General features: G+C 41.7%; 1 protein-coding gene across 5 annotated transcripts in view; it reads right to left on the reverse strand.

The window, feature by feature from the left end:
* Positions 1 to 18,527, reverse strand: part of TXNDC16 (thioredoxin domain containing 16) — a 115,766-nt gene that overhangs the window by 22,661 nt on the left and 74,578 nt on the right. For 2 of the 5 annotated variants that reach the window (XM_079768902.1, XM_079768903.1), the window contains 4 exons: positions 17,051 to 17,211; positions 11,308 to 11,498; positions 6,617 to 6,777; positions 4,303 to 5,156 (listed from right to left, as the gene is read on the reverse strand). In XM_079768902.1, the coding sequence (XP_079625028.1) occupies positions 4,995 to 5,156; positions 6,617 to 6,777; positions 11,308 to 11,498; positions 17,051 to 17,211 (675 nt within the window). In that variant the 3' untranslated portion in view covers positions 4,303 to 4,994. Of the gene's footprint in view, positions 1 to 4,302; positions 5,157 to 5,484; positions 6,778 to 11,307; positions 11,499 to 17,050; positions 17,212 to 18,527 lie in introns of those variants that run through there. The other 3 variants (XR_013813421.1, XM_079768900.1, XM_079768901.1) reach the window with 3 other exon arrangements.

Consider the following 18,527-nt stretch of genomic DNA (forward strand, 5'->3'; position numbering starts at 1 on the left):
CTTCTCATAGGTTAGAACAGGAGAAAATGTTCTTGCACTTCTCTCAGTAATTACAGAGCTCTGCTTGGTATTGGTACAGAATCCTGGGCCCAAGGTTTTCTGTCTCTCCCCAGGGGCAAAAGGTTTTTACATTTATTCCTCCACCACAGGCAGTGGACCTTGGAGGCAGGAAGGTTGCACTCTCTTCTACAGAGGCTAACGCTTTTACTCACACAAGAGGAAACATCTGAGGAAGTAGACAGTGTTTCACATCTGCCACCCAGTATCATCGTATCAACCACTACCTGCACGTCTGTGTCACTGAGGAACCTCTTCCTGCCAGGCTCCTGCCCCAGTCACTCTCATTCACACGCTGCAGATGCTGGTGGAAAGGAACTCCTGAGTGAACGTGAACTACTGCCATGTCAGGACTCCCATTTATTTTAAGCTAGTATTTTTTAGTCCACACTTGGCCTTTAAAGAATTATTTAACATTTTAGCTGATTTCTGTTGGGAGACAGCTCTTCCTGGGTCTCTCGTGTTCCTGCCATGATCTGTGAATAGAGGCCCTGACAGACTGCCTTTGTTCTGGACTATCTTTTCAGCCTAGGAAAATGCCAACTCTCTCTAGAAGAGAGACAGGTTTGGTTACTCCCCACTATAATAAATAGGTCTCCCTCCAGAACAAAGGGCACGCATGCGTAATATCCATTATCAAATATTTAGGTTCCCTGAGCTCTCAGGGTTCCTTCCCTATAACGCAACCCAGTGTGGGCTGCAGTCAGGGAACCAATACAAATAGTGACGCTCTGGGATATGATGTTACAGTGAGCAATTAAGTCCTCTGTCTCTGATTCAGGAAACTGGAAGCTAACAAAACTGGCAGGTAGGGTAAAAGCTTAAACTACTAATAATTTTTTCTTACTTGCTTTACTGGCAGCCTCGAATACTCTGCCAAAGGTGGGATGGTTCATAGCTCCTGTCTTTCCTTGAAAGGGCTTTGTCACTCCGGCTTCAGTTCCTTTGGTTGCCTTCTCTGATGGGTATAAGAAAAGTTACTATTTTTTTCTTGTTGTTAGGATGGGAGTAACATTCTTTTGCAGCTTTCTACATCTTAAGTGGAAGCACAGCTCCCAAGGTATACCTACTATTTGATTACTTTCTATTACCAAAGACAGGCACTTACTGATCTGTAAACTCTTACTGTTCAGCATATAAACATGTTTAATTAGCTTTTAAAAGAAGCATAGCTTGAGGGATGAACTCCAGGAATTTTGGAAAAACAGCTCATGGAAAATTTCAACAGAAGAGCTGGAAGCAATGGCCCAAGGATGTTTACCTTCCAGCAGGTGTGGCAGGAGAGACTGAAAGAATCTGACTCCTGAGTGATGAGATATTATGCAGAATGCACATATGCACTGGCCAACAAGTCTTATAGTGGATTGGGGAGCATACAGGAAAACTACAAGCACTTGGGGGAAGAGACAGGGCTCTTGAAGCTCTCAAAAATGGGCAGGAGGATGTGACAGGAAGTCCTGAAAGGATACGAAGGACAGATGGAAGAACAGCAAGTGGTGTTGTAAGGACAATCTCCACAGTCACACCTTTTCCTGTCCTTCACATTCATTCTCACTTTTTCTGGTAAACAGAATCTAGATTTCTTTTGTGAAATTTACCTCTTTTACATTGTGGAAGTCTGCTTACTCTTCCCCTATCCAACGTTCGCAGGACTCCCCGAATCAGAGAGGATTAGAAAAATATTTGGAACTAATTCAACACTGAGCTGTTAGTTCCTGCTACATAGATCCTTGGTTCCTATCTTTGCTTAAATTTTCTTCTAATTCCGTTAATTACCCAATACAGGCGGCCCTCCATATCCATGGATATTGCATCCATGTAGTCAACCAACCATGGATCAAAATTATCTTTTTAAAAACAAAACTTGCAATTGCTACACACTAAGCACTACCCTGAATCCACATGATGATGTGAAGTGATGTGTAGGCACACCATGCTGTAGCCTATATGCAAATATAAGTCACATGCAAATATAGGGTAACGCTTTTGCATAAGTTATATGCAAATGCTATGCCATTTTACATATGGGACCTGAGTATCCTCAGATTTTAGTATTCGAAGGGAGGTCCTAAAACAAATGCCTCTCAGATACCAAGAGATGACTGTATTGCCATTTTGCTTAAATTAACCAGGATTGAATCTGTGTTGCTTGCAACCAAAGAAAACCAACAGATACAGGGTATATGTAGAGAACATGAAAGTAACCTGAAATCATTTACTTTTTAAAAAATTATTAAAAAACCATGTACTAATAACTGTCAAAAATGATGGCTTTAATACAATGACTAATCGATTTCCTATTTCTTTGTGCTTGTAATTAACTAGCTTTTTCTAATGGTTAGGCTGACAGTATTTTATTATTACAACCTATATTTAGAGTTCATCTCATATCTCCCATATTAGAAATAAAAACAAGTCCTAGCCAGTTTGTTCAGTGATTAGAGCATCGGCCCACGGAGTGAAGAGTCAAGGGCTTGATTCCAGTCAAGGGCACATACCTTGGTTGCAGGCTCAATCCTTGGTCCCAGTCAGGGTGCGTGCGGGAGGCAACCAATAGACATGTCTCTCTCACATGGATGTTTCTCTCTCTGTGTCTCTCCCCCTCCCTTCTATTCTCTCTAAAAATCAATGGGGAAAATAACCTCAGGTGAAGAGAGAGAGAGAATTAACTGAAATAATACATATTACATGCTACAGGAGAAAAATTGAGGAGGAGGTACTGAGAGTAGCAAATGACCTATTACAATGAGATTTATACATTTATTGAAATTGAGCTGTTTGTGATTTTTTTAAAATTCCAGTTATGAAAGTCCTTTGTACTAGGTAAACCATATGTGGAGAAAAGTTCAAGCACAAGATATACCAAGTAGGTAGTACAGTGAGAAATAAAGTGGAGCACCAAATAGGATGGTCTCAACAAATGTCTCAAAAAATGCACAGAGCAAAAATGAGGTGAATTACTGCTACAAACAGTTAAACCCAACAAGTGCTGTTGGAATGAAAAATTATTTTTTTGGTTAATCTCTCCCTCTCGTTATATAAAACTAGAAGCCCGGTGCACGAAATTCGTGCACGGCGGGGGGTTGTCCCTCAGCCTAGCCTGTACCCTCTCCAATCTGGGACTCCTGGAGGGATGTCTGACTGCCCGTTTAGGCCCGATCCTGGTGGGATCCTGGTGGGATCGGGCCTAAACGGGCAGTCGGACATCCCTCTCACAATCCAGGACTGCTGGCTCCCAACTGCTTGCCTGCCTGCCTTCCTGATTGCCCCTAACCGCTTCTGCCTGCCAGCCTGATCACCCCCTAACCACTCCGCTGCCAGCCTGGTTGATGCTTAACTGCTCCCCTGCCAGCCTGTTTGCCCCCAACTTCCTCCTCTGCCAGCCTGGTCACCCCTAACTGCCCTCTCCTGCAGGGTTGATCACCTCCAACTGCCCTCCCTTGCAAGCCTGGTCCCTCTCAACTGCCCTCCCTTGCAGGCCTGGTCCCTCACAACTGCCCTCCCTTGCAGGCCGGGTGCCTCCCAACTGCCTTCCCCTGCTGGCCATCTTGTAGTGACCATCTTGTGTCCACATGGGGGCAGGATCTTTGACCACATGGGGGCAGCTATATTGTGTGTTGCAGTGATGATCAATCTGTATATTACTCTTTCATTAGATAGGATAGAGGCCTGGTGCACGGGTGGGGGCCAGCTGGTTTGCCCTGAAGGGTGTCCCGGATCAGGGTGGGGTTCCCTTGGGGCGTGGGGCAGCCTGGGCGAGGGGCCTGTGGTGGTTTGCAGGCCGGCCACACCCCCTGGCAACCCAAGCAGAGGCCCTGGTATCTGGAATTTATTTTCCTTCTACAATTGAAACTTTGTAGCCTGGAGCGGAGCCAAGCCTGCTGCTACCTCCGGGGCGGCAGCTATTTCTGTGGCAGTTAATTCACCTTCTACAATTGAAACTTTGTAGCCTTAAGCGGGTGAGCCCCGCCAGGGTGTGCGGAAAGCTTTGCTTCCCCTGTTGCCACCGGCAACCCTGGCCTGCTCTCTCAAGCTCCATTCTGCCGCCATTTGTTTGAATTTGTTTACCTTCTATAATTGAAACTTTGTAGCCTGAGTGGAGGCTTAGGCCTGGCAAGGGCAGGCAGAAAGCTTGGCTTCCTCTGTTACCTAGGAAACCTTGCTCTCTGTGGCTGTAGCCATCTTGGTTTGGGTTAATTTGCATACTCACCCTGATTGGCTGTTGGGCGTGGCTTGGCTGTTGGGCGTGGCTTGGCTGTTGGGCGTGGCTTATGTAGCGGAGTGATGGTTAATTTGCATATTACCATTTTATTAGAGAGAATAGGTCCAATGGCCTAGGGAGACCACTTGATTTGTCCAGAGCTTACAAGGACAGATTTCACACAGGGTTCAGAGGAGGAAGCCTCTTTTTTTTTTTTCTTTTGAGGAGAATGACAGAATGTTAATTCCTATTTAATCTGAAATTTAGCATTTATAACTTGTAGAAATAAAAGAAGGTTAAGACAGATCAACCCAGCAATTCTACTTCTAGGACTATAGCCTAAAAACTTGCCCAAAACTCCAATCAGAAAGAATATATGCACCCCTATGTTCATAGCAGCATTATTTACAATAGCTAAAATTTGGAAACAGCCCAAGTGCCCATCAGAAGATAAATGGATTAAAAAACTGTGGGACATTTACACAACAGAATACTATGCACTGTAAAAAGAGGGATCTCTTACCCTTTGGAACAGCATGGATGGACCTGGAAAATATTATGATAAGTGAATAAGCCAATCTGAGAAAGACAAATATAACACAATCTCACTTATTTGTGGAATCTAATAAGCAGAATGAATTGACCAACAAAATAAGACCCGAAGCATGGAGGCATGGAGCAGACTGACATACCATGATGTGGGGCTGGGGGGACGAGAAGAGATAAACCAAAGAACTTATATACTTACTAGAGGCCCGATGCACGAAGATTCGTGCAAGAATGGGCCTTCCTTTCCCTGGCTGTCGGCACCACCTTCGCTCTGGCCGGAGCCGCCTTTCCACCTTCCCATGCTGCCCAGAGGCCCAGAGCAGCTGAGGTGGTGCGGGCTGCTCAGCGCCTGCATATGCAAATTAACCTGCCATCTTTGTTGGGTTAATTTGCATACTCACTCCTGATTGGCTGGTGGGTGTCGCAAAGGTATGGTCAATTAGCATATTACTCTTTTATTAGGTAGATAGGCATAGCCCATGTACATGGGCAATAGGGTAATGAAGACATGGGGGGCAGGGGCTGGGAGAATGGGGGTGAAAGGGAGGAAAAGGGGAGATATCTGTAATACTATCAATAATAAAAAGTTTATTTTAAAAAAGTAAAAATACAAAAGATTCTCTTTTACAGATGTTATATATATATATGAGAATTATATTATTATATAAGAATTGTCATATATTCTATTATATAATATGCCTCTCTATATATAGAATATATAATAAACCTAACACAATATATATTATATTATGATATATATGATATATAATATATCTCACTCTGAGTCCTTTTTAGAGTTATGTTATTACTTTTTAAAAATATTATAAACAGAATTTATAAGATAAGGTTGTGTCCAGATAATTATCAGGATAAGACCAGCTAATATTCAAGATTTTTTCAAACACAGTAACTGAGTAGAAACAAAAAATTCAGGGAGCCCACTCTGCTATGGTTAGTTTAACACAGGGTTACTTAATCTTGGCACTATTGACATCTGTGTAGGATAATTCTTTGTTGTGGGAGGCTGCCCAATGCATTCTAGGGTATTTAGCAGCATCCCTGGCCTCTGCCCACTAGATGACAGTAACACCCCTAATCAAAAATTACTCCTGACACTGCCAAAAGTCCCCTTGGGGCAAAACTGCTCCCTAGTTAAGAAATACTATATGTTAACATCATGACAACAAAACAGATACAACTGCCACCTGTATGATCCCACTGTGGAGTCAACTGTGATTACACTAGAGTTACATTTATATGTTAGTTCAAAATACATTAGGCTAGAACTAAGTTAAATTAATTATACCAGTTCTTGTCTAGAGCAGAGCTGTCCGATACAGTAGTTACCAGCCACATGTTGCTACTGAGCACCTGAAATGTGGCTACTCTAAAGTGAGCCGTGCATTAAGTATACAATATGCACTTGATACGAAAAAAAAAAATGTAAAATATCTCATTTTTATGTTAAATGAACTATTTTGGGTATACTTTCTCGTGAAATATATTATTAAAAATAATTTCACCTGCTTGCTTTTACTTTCTTTAATGTGGTTACTAGAAAATTCTAAATTACATATATGGCTCATATTATAGAAATTTGAAATAATTTAGTATTATTTTTTAATGAAATAAATTCTGAAGTCTATTAAATAAGCCAAATAGATCTTGGAAAGCTTTCCACAGCCCTATTGAATCAGCTCACTTTTGAACATCATAACTCTTATCATGCCTAACTGATTTTTCTGCTTTAAACACATTACTTCTATTCCAGTGCTTTATTCTCTATAATTCAATCCGTTCTTTTCTTACTGCTGATTTATCTTCAGGTTGTTTATCATTCTCCTGAATGTCAGTTTCTTTCATACACTCAGGACCTTTCCTAGTGGGATGTTGAGATGCTGCAGCATCCATCATACGTAGAAAATCGTAAGCAGGAAGAGGAGGTTTCCATTCCTGAGCAGATAAAATTGCTGGAAAAAAGATACAATCAAGGGTTAACGATGAGCAGATCAAAAAAATCATCACATAAATACACTAAAAAATGGTGGGTGTTTTTTTAAATATATTTTTATTGATTTCAGAGAGGGAAAGGACAGTGAGAGATAGAAACATCAATGATGAGAATCATTAATCGGCTGCCTCTTGCACAGCCCCCTACTGGGGATTGAGCCTGCAACCCCGGGCATGTGCCCTTGACCGGAATCACACCTGGGACTTTTCAGACTGCAGGCTGACGCTCTATCCACTGAGCCAAACCAGCTAGGGCAAGAAAATGTTTTATTTTTAAAAATATAGTTGTAGAAGTGAAACTTTATCACTTTTACTTACCTAAGCAAAACTATTTATTTTACTACATTGTTTAAGAAACTTGATACATTCCTCATTACTAGCCATTTTTATTGTTTATATTTGTACACTATTATATTGTAAATAAAGTTAGGAAGAAAACAAAAGATCCATAATCTCCCTGCCAGTTAATCCTGTTGAAGTTTTAGAAAACAGTAATATGTTTATGAGATTATCACATCAATAGGTACAAGTTAAAATGAAAAGGTTTCCTGCTTCCCTGCCCACTGCTGCCTTTATCCCAAAGAACTGAAACTGTTTCTTAAGAATGATTCAAAAATAAATTTTTGGCACATGCATATTTACTTCTTATCTAGAAAGGATTTCCTAACATTTTAAAGCATTTTCCTCTTTTGAAGCTTTTAACATCCTTTATACATACTTCATTTTATAAAAATAATTATAGACAGTGATAATTAAAAGTTGTTATGGAATCAACTGTACTATAGACAGATGGATTGAATAATTCTTAGATGGGCTTCTCATAGTGAATCTTAAGCATCATTTTTTAAATTGAATTTATTGGGGTGATATTGGTTAATAAAATTACGTATATAAATTTCAGGTATACAATTCTATAATACATCACATGTATATTGTATTGTGTATTTACCACCCCAAGTATCCTTCCTTTTAAAACATTGGTCATTAGAAGAGGAAAACTGATTTGAGCTTGATATCATGATAATATATATGATAAGATATATATGAGATAAATTAGCTAACTTTTCTCCATTTAGTACACAGATCCTACAAAACAATTTTAGAATTTAGTGGTCCATTTAAAATACTATTTTGAGAAATGAACTATATAAGGAAATATGCCAAGTAAACCTTTTAAAAATAAATTTCAGTGAAAGAATGAAAAAATTAGCAATGTGAAAAAAGTAATAAATGTCCATAAAATATAAACTTAAGCATCTCTCATAAATCAAATAAATATATTTAAAAACTTATGAAATTCATTTAAATTCTAATTTCCTAGAGTGGACTAAAGTTCAAACAAAAATCTGCACATATGAAGTATATCTATACTCACTGGTATATAATTTGTTCAATAGGACTTAATTATATAAAATCCTAGTACCTGGAACATCAGCAGGATATTAAATGTAAGCTATCCCTGTAATTTCAAATTATTGTTGCCAGGTTAGCAGATATAAAAGTGCCAAACGGATGTAATATTTTCTTGAATGTAATGAATAGGAGATAAGGATAACTATTAGTAGTTTGGCAGATGCAAATAAAGTATCTTTACTAAAGACATTAAAGTGTCTTTAAGAAAAGTTCAACTTAAAGCATAGCACATATTTAGCAGTATTTTAAAAAGTAAACACTGCAGCCTAGTGTTCTGAGATGAAGACAAAATACCTAAAACTAGGTATCACAATTCTGCTAGTTATTTGCTGAGGGAGTACTACAAAGGTCTTAATGTATTCAAACTGCAAATAAAACTGTACTCTCATTATGTATGGGTAATAGATACATTATTATCAAACTAGTAGTGATCATAATAGCTAACATCTATTGAGCCTTTACTACATACCAGGCATTATCCATTTTAACCTTACAACCCCATGAGGTAAGTATAATTATTATTCCAGTTTTATAGATGAGAAAGCCTAGGCCTAAAAAGGTCAGAGAACTGGACCAAAGTTAAGTGTAAATCCCAACTAAAATTTCACAGAAATTAAGGTGAGGCAGACACCTGTGGCACCTTTACAACAGAGTCAGGCAAGACCCCCATCTCAGATCCCTGTCCCACAGAGTGGAGAGCAGGCCCTGCCAGCACAGAAGACAGGACCCAATACAGACAAGTACTTCTTTCCTGCTGCAGAGGCTGCAGGAATAACTCAAGAATAGGAACAGTGATAGAAAGAAATCATGGAAACCCCTCGAAGAGTGAGTTGGCAAAGGCACTCATCCAAATTGCAATGGAATGCCCGGCTGGAGTGGCTCAGTTGGTTGAGCATTGTCCTGTGCACCAAAAGGTTGCTGGTTCGATTCCCAGTCAGGACAATGGAATATTACTCATCCATAAAAAGGAATTAACTATTGATTCATGCCATAACATGAATGATCCTTAAAATTTTATGTTAAGTTATTCCATTTGTATGAAACTTCCAGAATAGGAAAATCTATAAAGACAAATTAGTGGTTGTCAGGGAGTGAAAGGAGGGAAGAATGGGGAGTGATTGCTAATGGGTATAGGATTTTTTTTAGGGCGATGACAACAATATAGAATTCAACAGTAGTAATAGTTGTACAGCCTTGTGAATATACTAAATACCACTGAACTGTAGGTTTTAAAAGGAGGAATTTTATGGTATGTGAATTATATCCTATATAATAAAGAGCTAATACGCTAATTAGACCAGACGGTGGAATGACCTTCTGGAACAACCTTCCAAAACGACCAGTGGGTGGGGCCACGAGGCAGCAGGGACTGCAAGGGCCGAGCCCCTTACACCAATTTTGTGCATCAGGCCTCTAGTTTCAATTAAAAAATACCACCTATAGGCTACATAAACAAAGCTGCCTAATTCAACAGAAATGAAGCAGACCACCTGGGAAGAACAGGTGTGCTACAATGACTAATGCTTAAAATAAATTCAAGTACCCAAGTAAATATACACAAATATGCATAATGGTATACTCACACCATGCATGCTAGTTAAGAGACAATATCACACTAAATGGAGTTTGTACACCAGAACTTTGTGTGTGTTTATATATACATATATTCACCTACACAGACACACCCCTTACTTCAGAATTCTATCATGGAACAGTATCAAAATATTACTATAATATAGTTTATCTGGTATCCAGTAACAAAATACTTGTATAGCACCTCAGGAGACTTTTAATTATATCAAATTTCACACTATTTCTTCAATATCCTAAGGATCTAGGTTATTACATATTAACTTACTTAAATTATAGCAATAGACCTATTGTTGCCATAATTGTATGTAAATTAACATATGCACCTATACCCGTGGTCGGCAAACTGCGGCTCGCGAGCCACATGCGGCTCTTTGGCCCCTTGAGTGCGGCTGTTCCACAAAATACCACGGCTTGGGCAAGTCTATTTTGAAGAAGTGGCATTAGAAGAAGTTTAAGTTTAAACAATTTGGCTCTCAAAAGAAATTTCAGTCGTTGTACTGTTGATATTTGGCTCTGTTGACTAATGAGTTTGCCGACCACTAACCTATACCACAAGTATAAATTCACATGTTTTAGAAAAGTAGAAACTATAACATATCATAAATCCAGTATCATAAATCATAAGCCAAGAACTATTTTCTTATGGTTCAAAATTCTAGCTTTGGAATAAAAAAGCTCCAGGTTGGAATCCAAGCTTCCTCATTTACTAGTTAATTATATGACTTTTAACTAGTTACTTAACTTTTCTATAGGCACTACTACTTTATATGACTCTTGTGAGAATTAAATGAGATAATGCATGTGAATAACTCAGCATTGTGCTAGACACCTAGTAAGCATTCCATAAATGTTAGCTATTATTATTAAACTAGTGGCCCGGTGCACAAAATTCGTGCACAGGGGCGGGGGGGGGGGGGTGTCCCTCAGCCTGGCCTGCACCCTCTCTAATCTGGGACCTCTCGGGGGATGTTTGACTGCCGGTTTAGGCCCGATCCTGGCAGTCAGACATCCCTCTTGCAATCTGGGACTGCTGGCTCCTAACTACTCACCTGCCTGCCTGCCTGATTACCCCTAACCTCTCTACCTGCTTGCCTGCTCGCCCCCAACTCCCTCCCACCCCACCCCCCACCCCCGCCGGCCTGATCACCCCCAACTGCCCTCCCCTCCTGGCCTGATTGCCCCTAACCACCTCTGCCTCGGCCCCGCCACCATGGCTTTGTCCAGAAAGACATCCGGAAGGTCTCCCGGTCTAATTAACATATTACCCTTTTATTAATATAGATTTAATACAACGGTACTTATTTTCTGTGAGTAATAATACCTATCACATAGGAGATTGTCCCATGCTATCAGCAAATTAATATTTATGATATTTATAAACATTTACAATTCAACTAATTCTAGTATTCCTTAACTATCGTTCAAGTTTAAAAATCTATGAAACAAAATACATAATGGTATGTATTAAACAAGAGAAAACTTACTGATATGACTTTCTAGGCCGGCTTCTAATTTATTAAGCCACAACAAAAGGTTTTGCTCAGTTATACCCTGGTCTGAAGGAAATGCAAATACTTGGCCACCTGAATGCAGATTCACCACAACAAGAACAGGAAGGGGAGGCAGAACTTCAAAATATGCCTGCAAGATTCTTCTCCCCACAGGAGTGTTCTTTCTACAAAAGACAGCAATTGAACGTGCTATTTAATATTTCTTTCTATAACAAAATAATGAAAATAATAGTTGGTAGAACATTAACCTTTAAATATGGTTTCAAGCCAGTAAGTTTATTTTATGAAAAGATGTCCTAACAACTATGAGGTCTTTAAGCATGTTATTAGTAATCAGAGTCTGAAAAAGTTTCTTTTAACATGGGGCACTGTGTTTCTCTTAGGAGGAAAAAAGGCAACCCATGAGAGCTTTAATGAAAAACAGGCACAGTCCAAAGGCTTAACAATTCCGGCTTATCATCAATAGGTTCCTTCCAAGTTTAGCCAAGTATCTGATTACATAACAGTTCAAAAATTAAATTATTACAAACTACAAAATAACAAGATACTTATAATACATACTTCTTTTTCCAAATAAAATTATCTTCTTGGGGAACAAAGAGAAAAGATTAATTTCAAACTCAAATTATTTTTTAAATTATGTTCACAGAAGGAAACCATAAGTTTAAGATACCTAGTTTTCTTTATACAGCACATTCCACATTATGGGAAATACAGTTTTACAAGTTAAGTACCTGAGATACTTACAAGTTAAGTACCTGAAAAATTCTGTCTTATGCAGTAGGTTGTACTGTTTGAGAACTCTTCAACAGCAAAAAAAAAGGTATACTGCCCCATTCTTGTAATTTTCAAATGAGTCAAAAATAAAATGTCTTTCATCTGATGAATTTGAAGAACAGTGTGTATATATGTGAAATATATATACTTAATGTAACACAGCCCATACATCTAGAACACATGCCAGAAAATACTATTTGTGAATACACTGAAAAATTTCTGTAACATTTAGGCTGCATTTCAAAAATAAAGAAGTACAAAAACAGAAACTGAAGGAAAATGCCAAAATATCAGTTTATTTTTCTGTATTTGCCAAAATTTTTTCAAGGGAGATTACTTTTAAAATCAGAAAAATTACTACTTTTAAAAATTTCTTGTATGACAAAAGCAAAAATAAACAAGTGGGACTACAAAGCTTCTGCACAGCAAAGTAAACTAACAAAATTAAATGGCAACTTTCAGAATAGGAGAAAATACTGGCAAATCACATCTGATAAAGGATCTGAAATAATTGAAGAACTCATAAAACTCAACAACAAAAAAATCCGATTTTAAAATGGGCAGAAGAATTGATTAAACATTTTTTGCAAAGAAGACATACAAAGGCCAAAAGGTACATGAAAAGATGCTCAGCATCAGAAATCACCAGGGAAATGCAAATCAAAACCATGAGCTATTTATCACCTGCCACCCGTTAGAATGGCTATTATAAAAAAGACTAGAGGCCCGTTGCACGAAGAGATTCGTGCAATAGGCCTTCCTTCCCTTGGCTTCCAGCACCAGTTTTCCTCCGACACCTGGGACCCAGGCCTTCGCTCCGGCCAGGGTCTGCCGTCTCCGTCTTTGCTGCAGACTGCTGTCTTCGTCTCTGCTGCAGACTCCGGCCAGAGTCTGCCATCTTCATCTTCGCTGCAGACTCCAAAGTCTGCAGTCTTGTCTTCGCTGTGGCACTCCGCTCCTATAGATCCCTTCACCCCCCGGCCCTCCCTCTCATAGCAGGCATCCTGCCCTGCCTGGCCACTCCGCGCCTAGAGCAGCTGGGCGGCTGCCATCTTTGGCCTTCTAATTTGCATACTCACTCTGATCGGCTGTGGGCCTAGCACAGGTACGGTCAATTTACATGTTTGTCTATTATTAGGTAAGACAAGAGATTACAAGAGGATACAGAGAAAAGGGAGCCCTTGTGCACTGTTAGTAGGAAAGTAAATTGGTGCAATAGCAAACAATATGATGGTTCCTCAAATAATTAAAAACAGAACTAGCATATGATTCAGCAATCCCAGTTCTGGGTATGTATCCAAAAAAAATAAAAACAGGATGTCAAAGAGATATCTGCATTCTCATATTCATTGCAGCATTATGAATAAAATGTGGTATGTGACTGTATATATGTATGTATATTTGTGTGTGTGTGTATGGATGGATGGATGGATAGATAGATAGATACACACATAGATAGATACACACATAGACAGATAGATAGATAGATAGATAGATAGATAGATAGATAGATAGATAGATAGATAGACAGACACATATATCTATACTAGAGGCCGGGTGCACGAAATTCATGCATAGGGGGGTGTCCCTAAGCCCAGCCTGCACCCTCTCCAATCTGGGACCCCTCGAGGGATGTCCGACTGCCCATTTAGGCCCCATCCCAGTAGGATGGGGCCTAAATGGGCAGTCGGACATCCCTCTCACAATCCAGGACTGCTGGCCTCCAACTGCTTGCCTGCCTGCCTTCCTGATTGCCCCTAACCGCTTCTGCCTGCCAGCCTGATCACCCCCTAACCACTCCCCTGACAGCCTGATTGATGCCTAACTGCTCCCCTGCCAGCCTGTTTACCCCTAACTGCCCTCCCCTGCAGGCCTGGTCACCCTTAACTGCCCTCCTGTGCAGGCCTGGTCCCCCCAACTGCTGTCCCCTGCAGGCCTGGTCCCCCCCAACTGCTCTCCCCTGCAGGCCTGGGTCCCCCCCAACTGCCCTTCCCTGCAGGCCTGGTCGCCCCCAACTTCCCTCCTCTGCCCACCTGGTCAGCCCTAACTGCCCTCCCCTGCTGGCCTGGTCCCTCCCAACTGCCATCCCCTCTGGCCATCTTGTGGCGGCCATCTTGTGTCCACATGGGGGCAGCCATCTTGTGTATTGGAGTGATGGTCAATTTGCATATTACTCTTTTATTAGATAGGATATATAAAACCCTAACACGCAAATAGACTGAATGGTGGAACAACTGAACTGGTTGCTATGACGTGTGCTGACCACCAGGGGGCACGCGCGGAACATGGCGGACATGGGCCGCGGCAGCATGGTGGAGCAGGTGAGTGGAGGCACCAGACCAAGGCGGGGCGCCAGTCACTGTAATTGGGATGAGTCTCTGGTAGTTACTGAAAATTCTTTGTTCCCATGTGCCGTGGTCCTGCCTGGTGCTCGCACCTGCTGCTGGCACTGGCCCCAATTACTCGGCGCCATCAGCAGGTGCAAGCCGCGGCAGCTGCCAGCCCCGATTGCCCCTAAGGGCTTCTCCACCTCCCCTGCTCCTGAGGAGCTATCGGGGCCAGCAGCTGCCTCTTGCCCCCACTGCTGGTGCCAGCCCTGCTCGCATTCACCCTGCTCACACCCGTAGTTGGCCCCGCTCACACCCTGCTTGCACCCGCTGCTGGCACCGGCCCCAATCACTCTGTGCTGTCAGCAGGTGTGAGCAGGGCTGGTGCCATCAGCACATGGGAGCAGCAGCGGCAGGAGCGGGACTGCCGGCAGACAGGGGACCATGGACCGCAGCAAGATGGAAGGGTCAGGGGCGCAGAGGATGGGCCGAGACCCGCCCCTGTGCCCACCGCAGCCTCACGGCGCACGGTTCCTTTCAAGGTGCATGAATTCATGCACTGGGCCCACACATACACACACACACACACACACACACACACACACACATATATGTATATGTATACACACACAGAATATTATTCAGCCATGGGAAAGAAGGAAATCCTTCCATTTGCAACAACATGGGTGGAGCTTGAGGGCATTATGCCAAGTGAAATAATTCAGGCAAAGACAAATACTGCACAGTATCACTTACATGAGAAATCTAAAAAAAAGTCAAACCCCTAGAAATAGAAGAAAAGTGATTGCCAGGGACAGAGAGTTGAGGAAAATAGGGAGAGGTTGGTAAAAGGGTACAAACATTCAGCTGTAATATGGTCTGAAGCTCTAATGTATAACATGGGGACTATAACTGATAACACTATATTGTATAATTGAAATTTGCTAGGAGATTAGAACTTAAATTTGTTCTTACCCCTCCCCCAGTGTGTGTGTGTGTGTGTGTGTGTGTATGTGTGTGTGTGTAAATAGGTGAGGTGATGGATGTGAGAATTAACTAGATGGAAGAATCTTTTCACAATGCATATCCTATCTAATAAAAGAGTGATATGCAAAATGACCGTACCTCTGCTACACCCACAAGCCACGCCCACCAGCCAATCAGGAGTGAGTATGCAAATTAACCCAACCAAGATGGCTGCGGCCACGGAGCGAGCAGGAGGCTTGGGTTTCCCCAGCAATGGAGGAAGCCAAGCTTCCCTCACACCCTGGCCAGCCCTGGACTCCACTCAAGGCTACAAAGTTTCAATTATAAAAGATAAATATATCCCAACAAAAGTGGCTGCAGCCCCAGAACAAGCAGGAGGCTTGGGTTTCCCCGGCAATGGAGGAAGCCAAGCTTTCCACCCACCCTGGCTTCCGCTCAAGGCTACAAAGTTTCAATTATAGAAGATAAATAAATCCCAACAAAAATGGTGGCAGCCACGAAGCTGGAGAGAGCAGGAGGCTTGGGTTTCCCCAGCAATGGAGGAAGCCAAGCTTTCTGCCCACCCTGGCCTGTCCTGGCCTCCGCTCAAGGCTACAAAGTTTCAATTATAAAAGATAAATAAATCCCAGATACCAGGGCCTCCGCTTGGGTTGCCGGGGGGTGTGGCCGGCCTGCAAACCACCACAGGCTCCTCACCCAGGCCACCCCACACCCCAAGGGAACCCCCACCCTGATCCGGAACACCCTTCAGGGAAAACCAGCTGGCCCCCACCCGTGCACCAGGCCTCTATCCTATCTAATAAAAGAGTAATATGCAAATTGACTGTCACTCCAACACACAAGATGGCTGCCCCCATGTGGTCAAAGATCCTGCCCCCAGGTGGACACAAGATGGGCGCCACAAGATGGCCAGCAGGGGAGGGCAGTTGGGAGGGGCCAGGCCTGCAAGGGAGGGCAGTTGGAGGGGACCAGGCCTGCAGGGGAGGGCAGTTAGGGGCAATCAGGCTGGCAGGGGAGCAGTTAGGCATCAATCATGCTGGCAGGGGAGTGGTTAGGGGGTGATCAGGCTGGCAGGCAGAAGCGGTTAGGGGCAATCAGGAAGGCAGGCAGGTGAGCAGTTGGGAGCCAGCAGTCCCCAACTATATTGTATAATTGAAATTTGCTATTGTGAGAGGGATTGTGAGAGGGATGTCCGACTGCCCGTTTAGGCCCGATCCCGGTAGGATCGGGCCTAAACGGGCAGTCGGACATCCCTCGAGGAGTGCCAGATTGGAGAGGGTGCAGGCTGGGCTGAGAGACACCCCCCTCCCCTGTGCACAAATTGCACCAGGCCTCTAGTATATCACAATGTAACTTTAAGCATCTTACTATTTATTTTTCTGTTATACCTCAATAAGGCTGAAAAAAACCACAGAGAAAAAAATTACTGTAGAACAGAATTTGATATGAAAGAAGGTCATTTTAGATCATCTGAGAGAGTTTATTTATTAAAATATCATGATGACATGTACATTGGTGCCAAAATATTAACTCCAAAGGTAGTTTAAAGAGTTTCATTTCCTAATGAAAATATAATAATTATATTTCTTTACCTTTTATATATTAGAAGTTAAAAATATACTTACAGATTTAACCAGCAAGGGATAACTGAATCCAGGTGTTTCTCTTTCACCAGTGTCAATATTGCCTTTTGATACTCAGGGTTTATTATGCCATCACTGAATAAAATAAGTAATGGTTTCTGAAGCCTTATATAGGTGGGAAGGTTTTCCACAGTGATTTCCGGCTATTAAAAAAACAACAAGGGGAATGATGATGCATAAAATAAAAAATACTGTTCAAATTGTTCCTGCAGTTTTAGTTCATAAAATGTAATTCAAGTATATTACCATTTAAGTGATTTGCTATACTGACTAATAACTAGAAATCTCAGGAATGTTTTTTTAAGCCAATTTTATCTTAATAAAGTTATTTTTAAAATAAAACTACTAACAGAATTTGAAAATAAAGTAACTTAAAGGAGCATCCTGTTTTACACATCGAATTATTTCTTATGCTAAGATCTAGACCAGAGTAGACAATGTACTCATGACAAACAAAACTTGTATTATATTTTTATCAAACACAAAATTTTTGAAAAAAAACATAAGCTGAGTTTTAAAGAAATACACTGAGTGGCCAGGTTATTATGACACCCCATCAGTACTTTGTTGGGCCACCTTATGCCTTCAATACTGCGGCGATTCTTCTTGGCATTGACTCCATGAGATGTTGAAAGGTGATGCGAGGAATCTGACACCATGCCTGATGAATAGCACTGTCCAGTTTTATGAGATTTGATGGTTGTGAAACCAGCTGCCTGATGGCTCTTTTAACTTCGTTCCACAAATGCTCAATTGGATTGAGATCTGGTGATTGTGGGGGCCACCTACACAAGGTAAAGTCTCCCTCATGTTCTTTTTTTTTTTTTTAATATTTTTTATTGATTTTTTACAGAGAGGAAGTGAGAGGGATAGAGAGCTAGAAACGTCGATGAGAGAGAAACATCGATCAGCTGCCTCCTGCACATCCCCTACCGGGGATGTGCCAGCAACCAAGGTACATGCCCTTGACCGGAATCGAACCTGGGACCTTCCAGTCCGCAGGCCGACACTCTATCCACTGAGCCAAACCGGTTTCGGCCTCCCTCATGTTCTTGAAACCACTCCTGCACAATACGAGCATCATGGCATGGTGCATTGTCTTGTTGGAAGAAGCCATCTCCATTGGGATACGCCATCAACATGATAGGATGAATTTGATCAGCAATGATACTTAGGTATGCTGTGCTATTCAGACGTTGTTCCACACGAATTAAAGGGCCCAAATCATGCCAGGAAAACATGCCCCAAACCATAACACTGCCCCCACCAGCTTGAAGGGTTGTACTCATGCATGTGGGGTGCATGCTTTCATGCTGTTTCTGCCAAATTCTCACTCTGCCATCTGCATGATGCAACTGGAAACGTGATTCATGAGACCACATGACTTTTTTCCAATGCTCAACTGTCCAATCCTTGTGTTCCTGTGCGAATTGGAGACGTTTTATCTTGGTAACTGCAG

The sequence above is a fragment of the Cnephaeus nilssonii genome (assembly GCF_951640355.1).
Source record: "Cnephaeus nilssonii genome assembly, chromosome: 4".
In the NCBI taxonomy this organism is placed as follows: domain Eukaryota; kingdom Metazoa; phylum Chordata; class Mammalia; order Chiroptera; family Vespertilionidae; genus Cnephaeus; species Cnephaeus nilssonii.